Genomic DNA, 12707 nt, shown 5'->3' with positions numbered 1-12707 from the left:
CTCCACTTAGTCAGCAACTAAGTCTTCCAGAGTCTTCTGATCACACACTGATCACTCCAGGAACAACTGCTTAGATACCCTCTAAGACTTTTCTAGAGTATTCTGATCCACACGATCACTCTAGTTACAACCTGCTTAGATAACCTCTAAGACTTCCTAGAGTATTCTGATCCACACGATCACTCTAGTTCCTTACAACTTAATGTAATCAATTCTAAGAGTATTACAATTGCTTCTTAAAAGCTATAATCACAAACTGTGATATTTCTCTTAACGTTTAAGCTTAATCTCACTAATATATTACAACAGCAATGTAGTGAGCTTTGATGAAGATGAAGATTCTAAGCTTTGAATAGAACAGAGTTTCAGCAAGTTAATATGAGTTGTTTTGTTCATAATCGTTAACCTTGCTTCTCATCAGAACTTCATATTTATAGGCGTTGGAGAAGATGACCGTTGAGTGCATTTAATGCTTTGCGTGTTCCGTACAGCATCGCATTTAATGTTATACGCTTTTGTCAACTACCTCGAGCCTTGTTCACGCTGTGTCTACTGACGTTGCCTATAATAGCTTTTAACGTTCCTTTTGTCAGTCAGCGTAGCTTGCCACTTGTACTTCCTTTTGATCTGATGTTTGTGAATACAACGTTTGAATATCATCAGAGTTAAACAGCTTGGTGCAAAGCATCTTCTGATCTTCTGACCTTGAAGTGCTTTTGAGCGTGATACCATCAGAACTTCAGTGCTTCTGATCTCATGTTCTTCTGATGCTTCCATAGACCCATGTTCTGATTCTGCTTCGACCATCTTCTGATGTCTTGCCAGACCATGTTCTGATGTTGCATGCTGAACCCTTTGAGACAAAGCTTCTGAGCGCTGAATTATGCATACTCTTTATATATTTCCTGAAAAGGAAATTGCATTGGATTAGAGTACCATATTATCTTAAGCAAAATTCATATTATTGTTATCATCAAAACTAAGATAATTGATCAGAACAAATCTTGTTCTAACAACGTCCGCTGATTTAAGAGCAATGTGGAGAACCTTTTGTCGTTTAGAATCAAATGTTATGATCGAGGTAGATGTGATTGTTTCGAGACCAGTCGATGATATTATCAAGATGTTAGAATGTTCACCTAGATATTGAAGTGTAATATTTGATTTATGTTAAAATCCCTCATGTATTGTTGATTTTATGATATCAACGGTATTTTATTTTGTCAAGTTGTTATTTTTCCATTCTGTTTTTCTGCTGCTACCTCGTAAATTTATGGAATTATACCTCTAGAGATGTTACGTATATACATTTATGGAATAATTTATGTTTCAAACGAGGTTCGGTGCGTCCAAAGATACATCTCAAAAATTTGAGGCATTATAGTATTTTCGAGTGGTACGCTAGAAGGTTATGGGGTGCATTAAAAAATTCTCCACTTTAATTGGGTTGAACTAGACAAGTTTGGGTGAGAAAAAACACACTGTGGATGACCGATTCCCCACGTTTACTTGGGGATATTGAAAACTCAATAACTTAGTCAAATTTAATGAAGCAAATAATTTTTTTTTGGGTAATGCTAACATGTGTCATTTCTTTTCTCTAGACCCTTTACTTTTCCTCACCAGTGTCTTTCTCACCTATCCTTCTCCACTGACTTTCTCACTTTTCCATTACCATTGTTTCTCACCTCCCCTTCACCATTTCCGTTTTCATTGTCGGCAACTATATTCTTGTTCATTTTTATCAGTATAATGCATGTAGTTGATCTTACAAGATACGGTTTTTCGGAAACTTTTTTACCACTGTGCACTGTAATGCATGTTGGTGGGTTTCAAATCCGTAACATTTTATTCAATTTTATTTGAAACTGGAATGCCCTATACCACTTACATAACCAAAGTGGAAGACTCATTATACAACCAAAGCCAAGAGTTAGTCAGACCAATTTGTTGAAAGGATGCAAGAGCTCACCAAATTGAGCAAGATTGAAAGAAAAAATAAATAAACAAAAGTCAAAGGGGATACCACCAATAGTTGTAGATTTGGCAGACAACAAGTGTTTATGTTCATTTTAGTAGATATTTATCATTTTTTGTAAGTGACATTATATTAATGTGTTATTATGTCTAATGTATATACTTTGAAGTTTGCCCAATTTTTTTTGCATTGATTACATGTTTCTATCCTATTCTGTTTCTGTTTTGTCATGTGTGGGTTCCAGAAATATATTTTTGGAGTAAAGGGAGGTCCCGAAGTTATATTTTTGGAATGTGACTTGGTACAAGATAGGGCTTGTGAGGTCCATTTAATCTCCCACTACTATAAATATAGATCACTTGTCATATTATTTCATACCAACACAAAAAACCAAAATGAACATCATTTGACATGTTGGAAATATTCACTTTATCAGCAATACACCATCAAGAGAACTTAAGATCACTGAGTACACCCCTCTTGAAGGTCTACATTACACATTGCAAGAGCTTCTACCATATAGCGACAATCGCAACATTATGAGGACCGAATAACGCTCGCCATCCCTTGACAAAGAAGGGAAGCTTGAGTTCAACAACAAGGAGCTGAAGACTGCAACTGATTTAAGGGCTATGTGGATAACCTTTTTCCATTTAGAATCAAAAGTCCCGATCGGGCAGAATGTGACTATTTCTAGATCGGTATATCATCAAAATGTTACAATGTCCACTTAGATATTGAAGTGTAATGTTTGATCAATAATATTTTTATTTTGTTAAGTTGTTATTTTTCCATTCTATTTTTCTGTTTCTGCCTCGCCAGTTTCTAGAAATATACCTTCGAAGGTGTTACATATATACATTTCCGAAATAATTTATGTTTTAAGAGAGGTTTGGTGTGTCCAGAGACACATCTTTGAAACTTGGAGGCATTATAGTATTTTCGCGCGGTGAGCTAGAAGATTATGGGGTGCAACAAAAAATTCTCATGTTTAATTGGGTTGAACCAGACAAGTTTGGGTGAGAAAAAACACATCGTCAATGACCAATTCCCCCAAGTGTGAATACAAAATAATGTTTATTTTTGGGAGATTGTAAAACTCAACAACTTAGTTTAATTTAATGAAGTAAATAAAATAATTTTTTTTGGGTAATGCTAACACATGGCCTTTATTTTTTCTAAACCCTTTACTTTTTCTCACCAGTGTCTCTCTCACCTCTTCCTCATGTATCCGCTCAAAGTTAACAAAATATCTAAGGTAGACTATATCCACATAATAGACACTTCTGTCCATAAATGTAGACGTGCCAACCAAGTACAATAGACAATCTTTCAATATATATGCTCTACGAAACATAACTTGTTCATCATCACCATCAACATCCTTTGCCGCTATCAGCTATTGTGCATACATGCTCTCTAGAAATCCACACCTAGCATTATATCCTCTAGTGTCTTTTATCTCCTTCAGGACATCCTTTGGGTCAGCTCCCAGATATGCGTAAACTTAGTATAAACTCTTAATGTTAGATTGACTATTCAAATAATCAAATTCAATTTGAACTTTGTGTGTAAATTGAATCATGTTAATTGATGTATTGCTTGTTTAACCTTCATCTTTTTCAATCATTGTGATTCTTGATAGTCTGAGCAAACAATAAAATTCATTCAAACATATCTTTTATAAAACTTCACTTCCTCTCACTTTTATTTATAATTTGTGCTTCGGCTTGTAAAACTCTAATTTTAATTAAAAATATTTTTTAAAATGAGTTTAAAAGAAAGGTCTACTCAATATCTTCATTCTAGATTATTATACACTCACATTCTCCAATAACATCATGGAGGACAACAAGAATTCATTGAAGTTTTAAATGACAAATTTGTGTAATATTTAGTTTACATCTTATTTTGGATGGAGATGAATGTTATCATGAAACATATACTTCTTGACCAACTATTTTAAATAAAACATTAGTAATTCCAATTAATTTTCTAAATTAAAGTACTTATAACATAAACCTCAATCTATATTGTTTTATAAAAACATGTTTGTTGTAAGCTAAAATCCATGATGATAACACCAAATATTTTATAAAATAGCAAGAAGTTAAATATATATTCTTAGAAACTTCAAATATAAATAAAATGTTTTTTATATAATTGTAAAACTTTTCACTCAAAAGTAAGATATTTGGATACATTTTCATATAGCAAAGTATAAATACAAAATAAATCTTTTAAATATCAATAACACGGGGGTGTATAAAGCAAATTATAAAGATTTGTGTAATATTCTACCGAAAAAAATAAGAAAATAGTCCAATAGGTAGAAAAGTGTCTGATTCTTCTTCTTCTTTCTTCTCTCTTCTCCGCCCTAAACCGAATCAAATAAACAAAAACTTCGCTTACTCTCTTCTCTTTTCCGTTCCGCCTTCAGATTCATTCACCATGTACAGGAACGTTTCTTCGCGCCTCAGAACAATTAGGGTTAGTATTTTTCTTCATTTTCAATTCCTTATTCCATGCCCTAGATCTCATAATTTCAAATTCACTTCAATCGAATCGTGTTTTCCGATTACTGCTTTGTAGTATTATAGAATTATAGAATTCGAATTCACTTGTTTATGCAATTGATAGAAGTTACTGTAGCTAGAATATGATTTTAATTTCGTTTTAGATTTATGATTTTTTGCATTAGGTTAAATTGTCTAATGGTTTGGATTGTGGTTAACCAATGAGTTTAGGCTCGTTCGTGCAATAGGGTGCCTTCTAGTACTAGATTTGCGAGTTCGAGTTCGGTTGCGGCGAAACAATCTTCTTCTGGTTTAGGTGGAATATTTGGATGGTTTACTGGATCAGGATCACCTGCTTCTGTGCCGCTCGATTTCCCGCTTCCAGGTGTTGTACTTCCGTCTCCTTTGCCTGATCATGTTGCGCCTGGGAAAACGATTATTACTACACTCCCGAATGGAGCTAAAGTCGCGTCGGAAACATCACCGGTATGAGTTAATTGTTGGTTTTTTATTATGTAATATATTTTATGATCTGTGGATTTACAAGTATTGACAGACATTAATTGGGTTGTTGTTTAGTCTCCTGCTGCCTCGATAGGTTTATATGTGGATTCTGGTTCAATCTATGAGACCCCGTTAACTTTTGGGGCTACACACCTGCTTGAACGGATGGCTTTCAAGAGTACTGTAAACAGGAGTCACTTTCGAGTGGTTCGTGAAGTAGAGGCGATTGGTGGTAATGTGCAGGCTTCGGCTTCTAGAGAGCAAATGGGTTACACTTTTGACGCTTTGAAGACTTATGTTCCTGAAATGGTGGAGTTGCTTGTTGATATTGTGAGGAACCCTGCGTTTCTTGATTGGGAGGTTAACGAGCAGGTAACTTCACTGAATCCTTATGAGGACTCGTAGAATGTTTTTACTGATTGTTTAGTGCACAACTTAGCATTTCTGTTGGAACTTAAATGTGTAGATTGGCTTGATGTGTCAAACCCCTAAATGCCAAGGCGTTAAGCATATGCATACCACTGCTCACAGAAAAAAAATTGTTTAATGATAATCATCATACATATATGAGTTGAATGCAAAGTTGCTGTGAAAAAGCATTAAAAACAGAAAGTAGTCTCCCATGATTCTAATAGATATTATAGAAAAGGGATATAGACCTTAGTTTAAGTCAGCACAAACATAATGAAAATAGTACTAGCAGTAGTGAGCTATAGGAGGCCTCAAAAGAAACTATATGCATACATATGTTTTGCCAGTAGCGGTCACAGGGTTCAGTGTGAGGCTTTTGGCCTGCGAGCCATCATCAGAAATAGCGGTTGCTGTGGCCGCTAAATATGGGCCCAAACTGTTATCGCGTCTGTTGTTAGGGTTTCAGGAATAAATTCCTCAAATCCATTTTTTTAAACCCTTGCCTGTTTTTGAAGGGTAGAAATTTCAATCTGAACCCTTTTAAGGGTAGTGTTCTGTTCTCCATTATGTTATATTCTTACTCACAAACAATTGTTTATGTCCTACTTCCTACTTTTACTTCAGTTTTGTTATGATCTTCTCTGCTTAAGTTTTATGCTCTATACTTTAGGTTCTTTAACCATTAAGTGTGATGATCTCTTTAATTTTATGTATTTTTCTAGTTTAGTATTTATGTTTACTTTGTATAGTGATATTTAGTCTTTACAATAGCGGCTATCCTGCTATCTGCTATAGCATTTTAAAGAGTTTGTACTACGAAACACTATCTGAGATTAACGACCAAATGGGGGACTTTAAGTTGAACTATAGTAAAATAATTTTAACTGAAAAAACTAGTGGGTTTCAATGCTATGTTTTTTTTTTTTTAAAAATAAATAAATTTTAACAGTCTGTTTTAATCGAGATGAAACTGCCTCTGTCAGAAATATTTTCCATATTGCATCTAGTGTGTCTTGTTTTCTTGCTTATTTGGTCCAGCTACTTTTTGCAGCCTACTGTCAAACTACATCACAGATTCGCAGGTCCTATTTGTGTGTGTCTATGTGACAGTGCTGTTTGGTTTTATTTGGTCTTCAAATATATAACTCCTGTCTCAAAAATTACCCTTTAATTCGTATGCACGTATTTTTGATAGTTAATCTTTCAGAGACTATAAAATCGGGCACCTCAAATATATCATTCCTAGGGCTCTGTTTTTGGTTTGCCTCATTTAAGCACAACACCTGGAGCTTGTTCTAGTACTGGCTTTAACATATATGTACGATTAAAGTTATATATTATAAAAAACTTACTATTGACCATTGAAAAAAACTTGTATTTATTATAATAAGACAGTCATCATAGATACTCTATACTCATCAGATTTTTATATTTAAATTTTAATTGCGTTATAGAATAATAAGTTTCTGTCAATATAAGTGAATGGGAATGTGTTTCAAAGTGAGTAAACATGGTTCATATGGGTTGTCGTGTATAAATATTGACAGATTTATATAGCGACTTTGTACCTTCACGATGCTTACATTTGTCATGGCCTTTTGAATCTTCTCCTGTTATTAATACCACAATTATATACAGCTTCTGAAAGTGAAGGCTGAGATTGGTGAAGCTTCCAAAAACCCTCAAGACTTGCTATTGGAAGCAATTCATTCTGCTGGTTTTTCTGGTGCCTTGGCTAATCCTCTTTTAGCTTCAGAATCAGCACTGGGTAGACTAAATGGTGCACTTCTGGAAGAATTTGTTGCCGTAAGTTCTCAACGACTCAAAGTTCATAATATAGTATTAGTTGCCTCTCAAAAATTCTATCTTTTAACTGTTAATAACTTTCTTATGAGACTTCTAATTTTGTAAAACATCAGGAAAATTACACCGCACCTCGAATAGTACTTGCAGCTTCTGGTGTTGAGCATGAGGAGTTGTTATCCGTTGCCGAACCTCTTTTGTCCGATTTACCCAGTGTCCCGCGTCCACAGGAACCAAAATCAGTATACACTGGTGGTGATTATCGTTGTCAAACTGAAACAGGGGTATGCATTAGAAAAATATATTTTTCTTTGTATTTATTTATGTTACATCTCTATTTTTTACAGTTGTCCTCAATCATCTGTCAAGTCTAACATTCCTTTAATGGCCAGAGGACCCATTTTGCTCTTGCATTTGAACTTCCCGGTGGCTGGCACAACTTGAAGGATGCTATGGTTTTGACTGTTCTTCAGGTCTGGATTATGCTTTTTATTTGTCTTTTTCTTCCCATTTTTAAGGTTGTCAGAAATATGTCCAAGAGTGGATTGTTTAGTTGGCTCCTATAAGTATGTTTATATTATTCTAGTTTCTGTTAAGTCAGCATATTTACCGTTTTATCTTACATAATACAGATGCTATTGGGAGGCGGTGGATCATTCTCAGCTGGCGGCCCTGGTAAAGGGATGTATTCACGGCTGTGTAAGTTATCCTGACGTATTCAGTCTTTTCTGGCTCTCTGCTTTAGTTGAAGCTTGGAATATAAGATTTAAATAGTCAGTTACATATGGAAGCACTGTATGGCTCCATATCATCTGTGATGGTCTTGATTTTATGCATAGTTTTTGCAACTAAGAAGCATGTTTCCCTCTAAGAAAAATAGAATATATATTCTTCTGTAAATATTGTCAGCTTAACGTTCTTGCTTTTATCACATGCAGATCTCCGTGTTCTGAATGAGTATCCACAAGTTCATTCAATTTCAGCATTCAACAATATTTACAATAATACTGGCATTTTTGGTATTCAAGTCACAACAGTAAGTCCCTCCATTCTGTCTATAATGAAATCATTTTTTCTGGAAATATTTGAATTTTTATGTTGGCCAAAGTTATAAGTAATGTAATTATGGATACTTTTAATTAATCCATTAAAGGTGACATTAATCACAATTTCAGTGTGTTTTGAAGCCATTAGATGATTCAACATCTGCGTAAATTCAAGTCTGCTTAAATCACAAGTATTAATGATTAACAAAAAAGATTTGTGCCTTAGTGTGAAAATTAACTTTGGCAGGTTTACGGTAATGCTTGAATAGATTTATGTTGTGTTTTTGAAGCTAGACTTCTGCATATTATTTGTGGTTCATTTGTTTAGTCTAATAAGATTTTATGCCATTAAGATCCATTTTTCTGTTAAGACTTTTTAAAATACAAAGACTAATATATACAATCATACATACTTTTGTTGCAATTATACAGCTTCCAGAAGATATAATCCTACCATATATTTCTGGCTTACCAAGGGACAGCAAGTGTTTTGCATTTTAAAATTTTCTCTTTCAGTTTTTTTACGTATTAAACCAATTAAACACATGTTGATATTCCTGTTTATTTCCTGGTCAAAATGCCTGGAACCATTAGGCTTATATGTACCCATGGTGAATGCAATGTCTGCAAAGTTTTTTATTAGTATTCTTTATTTTTCTTTTTTTATCATCTGTGACCTTATTCTCATCTGATGTATTAGGGTTCAGATTTTGTGTCAAAAGCCATCGATATTGCAGCTAATGAGATTCTTGCAGTTGCTACCTCTGGTCAAGGTATGCTGTTATGCTCTTTGACTAGTATTTTGCGTCTTGATTATCACCTCTAGATTGATAATGGTCTTGCAGTTATAACACATTCTATCACCTTTAGATTGATAATGGTCTTGCAGTTATAACACATTCTATCTGTCTGCAGTTGACCAGGTACAACTGGATCGTGCCAAACAAGCTACAAAATCTGCAATTTTGATGAATTTGGAATCACGAGTATGAAAATCCATCTCAAATGAAAAATTTACTTGGAAATTATGACTTTTTTTCACTTAAACTTCTGTTTTCCTTTGTTACCATCTAATTAGTATTGTACTTTGTGTTCTCAGATGGTTGTTTCAGAAGATATTGGAAGACAAGTTTTGACATATGGTGATAGGTATGGCTTATGAATGACATTCAGATTATTACTCGGAAGCTGTTTGTTTTATTATAAAATAAAATGTTGGGCGATGCAACTGATGCTTGTATTTGTTGCATGCTTACTTGTCCTTCTACACAGGAAACCCGTGGAGGATTTTTTGAAAGCAGTGGATGAAGTAAATTTGAAGGACATTGCTTCAATTTCTCAAAAGCTCATTTCTTCCCCTCTCACAATGGCATCATATGGAGATGGTAAATTGATTTTCTTTTTTATCTTTAATTAAAAAACACTGTGATTTCTTTGTCTTGTGTAGTAAGTGTAACCCTGCTGCTCCATGTTTTGCAGTTTTATATGTTCCAAGCTATGAATCAGTGAGCAGGAGGTTCCGATCGAAATGAGATTGATTTTTATCCATCCTACGATTCTTCTTGAAATGCAATCAAGTCTTGTAAGGCTAAAAGTGTATAATTAAGTTAAAATCTTATTAATCCTTGTTGTAATCAATAAATTAGTGAATGTGTGCAAGCAGCATCTGCATATCTCTTCATTTTTGGGTACACAGCTATTGAATTTGAATGACCTTGAAGCACATCACATGTATGTTTTCTAGGTTGGGCTTTAAACTTCTGAATATTCGGACTGAAAATCCCATGCTGGGAAACAAAGTCATATTTATTGATCAGTAAACTTGTTTTGAATTAAATAAAATATATTTGTTGATGAATGTTGTTTTGCTTTCATATTTTGCAAGGCAGGTTTGATTATTATTTTATAAATGAAGTTATCCCAATCAATAAAAATAAATTTTGTAAATAAATAGGATATTAAAATAAATATTTAAGGTTTTACATACTATACAACTTTTTCACATGTATTTAGAAAGTGGTTCAGGTAATTGCAAATGGCAAATATTTACATATTCATCGTTAGATCAACATTGTCTTATCCAATGTTTTGCAAGGCAGTTATTTTGCAAGTATTTTGCAAGGCAGTTATATGATTTAAATTCTGCCTTAATGTTTTGTCTAAGATCATGTTTTTATCTAAATTGTTAATTTCAAAATCTCTTGAGATCTTAATTTTTCTTAGTTTTAGTCTTCATCTTCTATTTATTTGACTTTTTTCCTCTTCATAATCTACTCTTACAAGCCTCCTCTCTACATGATCGAATCACTAAAATTTATTTTCTACCATTTTCTTTATTATAAATGTTACTCTAATACCCTTTAATATTTTAATTTTAATCATATAATGTCTAGTTTTATTATGCATTCAACACAAAATTCTTGTATCCGTCACACTTATTTGTTTTTGTGTTGATTCTTAATTATCTAACATTTTGTTCTGTACAACATCGTAGGTAATTTTTTTCCACAATTTGAGCTGTATCTTTGTGTCATGTAAAACTCCTGAAGTCCTCCTCTATTTAAACCATTAAACTTAAATTTGATGGTTTACATTCTTCTCTATTTCTCCATTATTTTGTATTACAGATCGAATATATTTAAATCGTCTGATTTAATAGATGATATGGTCTCTAGTAAATAGTAATAAAATTGACAAAAACTTATATTCCTATATTATATTCAGATATAAATATAAATATTGATTTAATTTCATCCTTGATTTTTCCACACATGAGCATGATTACTACAGTCGAAAATATGTTGTAGCTTTTTCCTGCCAAATATGTGTAAGGACTAAGAATTATTCTTGCTTTTGCTGTAACTTATTCTCAAGCTGGCACGAAAAGAAGGTAGGTTGGGTCCAAATGGTCAAAACAATATTTAAGGAGTAAAGTTGAAGAAAGCTATCAATTATAAGATAATAAACCAATCAACATCATTGTTTTCCATATTATCAGCTGTCAAACCCACTTCTGTACTTGCCAATTAGTTTCATTCTTTTAGAGACTCTTCTTAATTATATCCTACAAGTTACAAATTTGGATGAGAAACACAAATGAAATAATTATAATATTTGTTCACTATAGAAAGAAAAAAAGGAAAAAGAGAGAGACTAAATTGAGTGTTAGATCAAACTAATGTAGTAGTGAAATTTCAAGACCTTTTTCACCCAATAAAGAATTACACTCCACAAGGAACATTGAAGAGACGTCCATACCAAAACAAACAAGTGGATCAATTTTTTCACTTCTCACATTTTATATATTAAAACACTGAAACTAAGTCAAGCCTTTTTCTAAAATTTCTTACCCATTTTCAACATTTGCATTCAATATGGTTCCACTTTAAGTAAAATTCTATGGACATTAAAAAAATGAAAGAAAGATTGAATATATAAGAAAACCGTTTTTATTGTTTGCAAACAGAGTACATTGAAGATTTTCTCCTTCTTATTTTTATTGACGGTCTAGGTCAACATGTATCACCAATAGAGTATCGTACCATCCTTAAATACTGACTTATAATTCTCTGAGATTTATTTTGTTTGCCGCAAGGCGTGCTTAAATATATTTCGGAAACACTATTGATTGCAAAGAATTTTCAGGATTCAAATACCGACATGACTTTTTAAGAATGTTCTATTTGATATATTTAGGCGTGCAGGAGTATCTGTGAAAAAAGAGAGGTCTACAAATTTTTTGATTAACCTATAGGAGAAGAGATCGATTCTTAAGCCTGCAGATGTTCTAATATGAGTGGATAGGAAAAAAAACATGCATGTGTAAATTTAACAGAATTTTTTTCTCTAGTATATCTGAGTATTAGTGATTTTACTATAAGACTTCAATTTTTTTTATTAATTAGCATATTTAATTTATTGACGTTTTTTATGCTTTACATACTTTTCAATAAGTGATATTAGAATTTTTGATAGGGGAGTGAGATAATATCTTAAAACTTTAAAGGAAAATACTTACATAGACACAACCATAATACCTGTACTTACACACAACCAATCACTTTTTTTTATTAATTAAAAAATAAAAATAAAATTGTCTCTCTCCTCTTTTATCTCAACCACCCCCATGATACCAATTAAAAACGAAATTAAAATTTAAATAAATTTATATTCTCTCTTCATTGGTTGTGCCTAAAAATATGGGTTTAGGTTCGTATCCATACAAGTATTTCTCAACTTTAAAACTTTAAGTAAATTTGTGGTATCAAAATGATTTGAATTCTGCATTTTCTAGACTTTCAATAAATAGTATTAGAATATTTAATCTTTTTATATTGATTTATATATGAAGTTGACATTGAAGTTTTATTAATTTTTTTTAAATTATCAAAAAAATTTAAAATAACTGAATCAAAATCAAATTCTATAATCTTGAGTTATTTACAAATA

The 12707-nt window shown here is 32.7% G+C and overlaps 1 protein-coding gene across 2 annotated transcripts; it reads left to right on the top strand.

Moving 5' to 3' along the window:
* Positions 1–4290: 4290 nt before the first annotated feature.
* On the top strand, positions 4291–10116 carry LOC131603802 (mitochondrial-processing peptidase subunit alpha-like). 2 transcript variants are annotated; one of them, XM_058876235.1, is made up of 13 exons: positions 4292–4468; positions 4726–4980; positions 5074–5370; positions 7048–7215; positions 7329–7496; positions 7605–7685; positions 7845–7911; positions 8151–8248; positions 8959–9031; positions 9174–9244; positions 9358–9407; positions 9531–9643; positions 9738–10116. In XM_058876235.1, the coding sequence occupies exons 1-13, from the start codon at positions 4430–4432 to the stop codon at positions 9788–9790; spliced, it is 1533 nt and encodes a 510-aa protein (XP_058732218.1). In that variant the 5' UTR covers positions 4292–4429; the 3' UTR covers positions 9791–10116. The 2 variants fall into 2 exon arrangements, with proteins under 2 accessions (XP_058732219.1, XP_058732218.1); XM_058876236.1 differs by lacking the exons at positions 9174–9244; positions 9358–9407; positions 9531–9643; positions 9738–10116 and adding an exon at positions 9123–9143 and having other exon boundaries at positions 4291–4468; positions 8959–9078.
* The last annotated feature ends 2591 nt before the right edge of the window (positions 10117–12707 follow it).

This window comes from Vicia villosa, linkage group LG5, assembly GCF_029867415.1.
Source record: "Vicia villosa cultivar HV-30 ecotype Madison, WI linkage group LG5, Vvil1.0, whole genome shotgun sequence".
In the NCBI taxonomy this organism is placed as follows: domain Eukaryota; kingdom Viridiplantae; phylum Streptophyta; class Magnoliopsida; order Fabales; family Fabaceae; genus Vicia; species Vicia villosa.
This window is presented reverse-complemented; position numbering and strand designations above follow the sequence as displayed.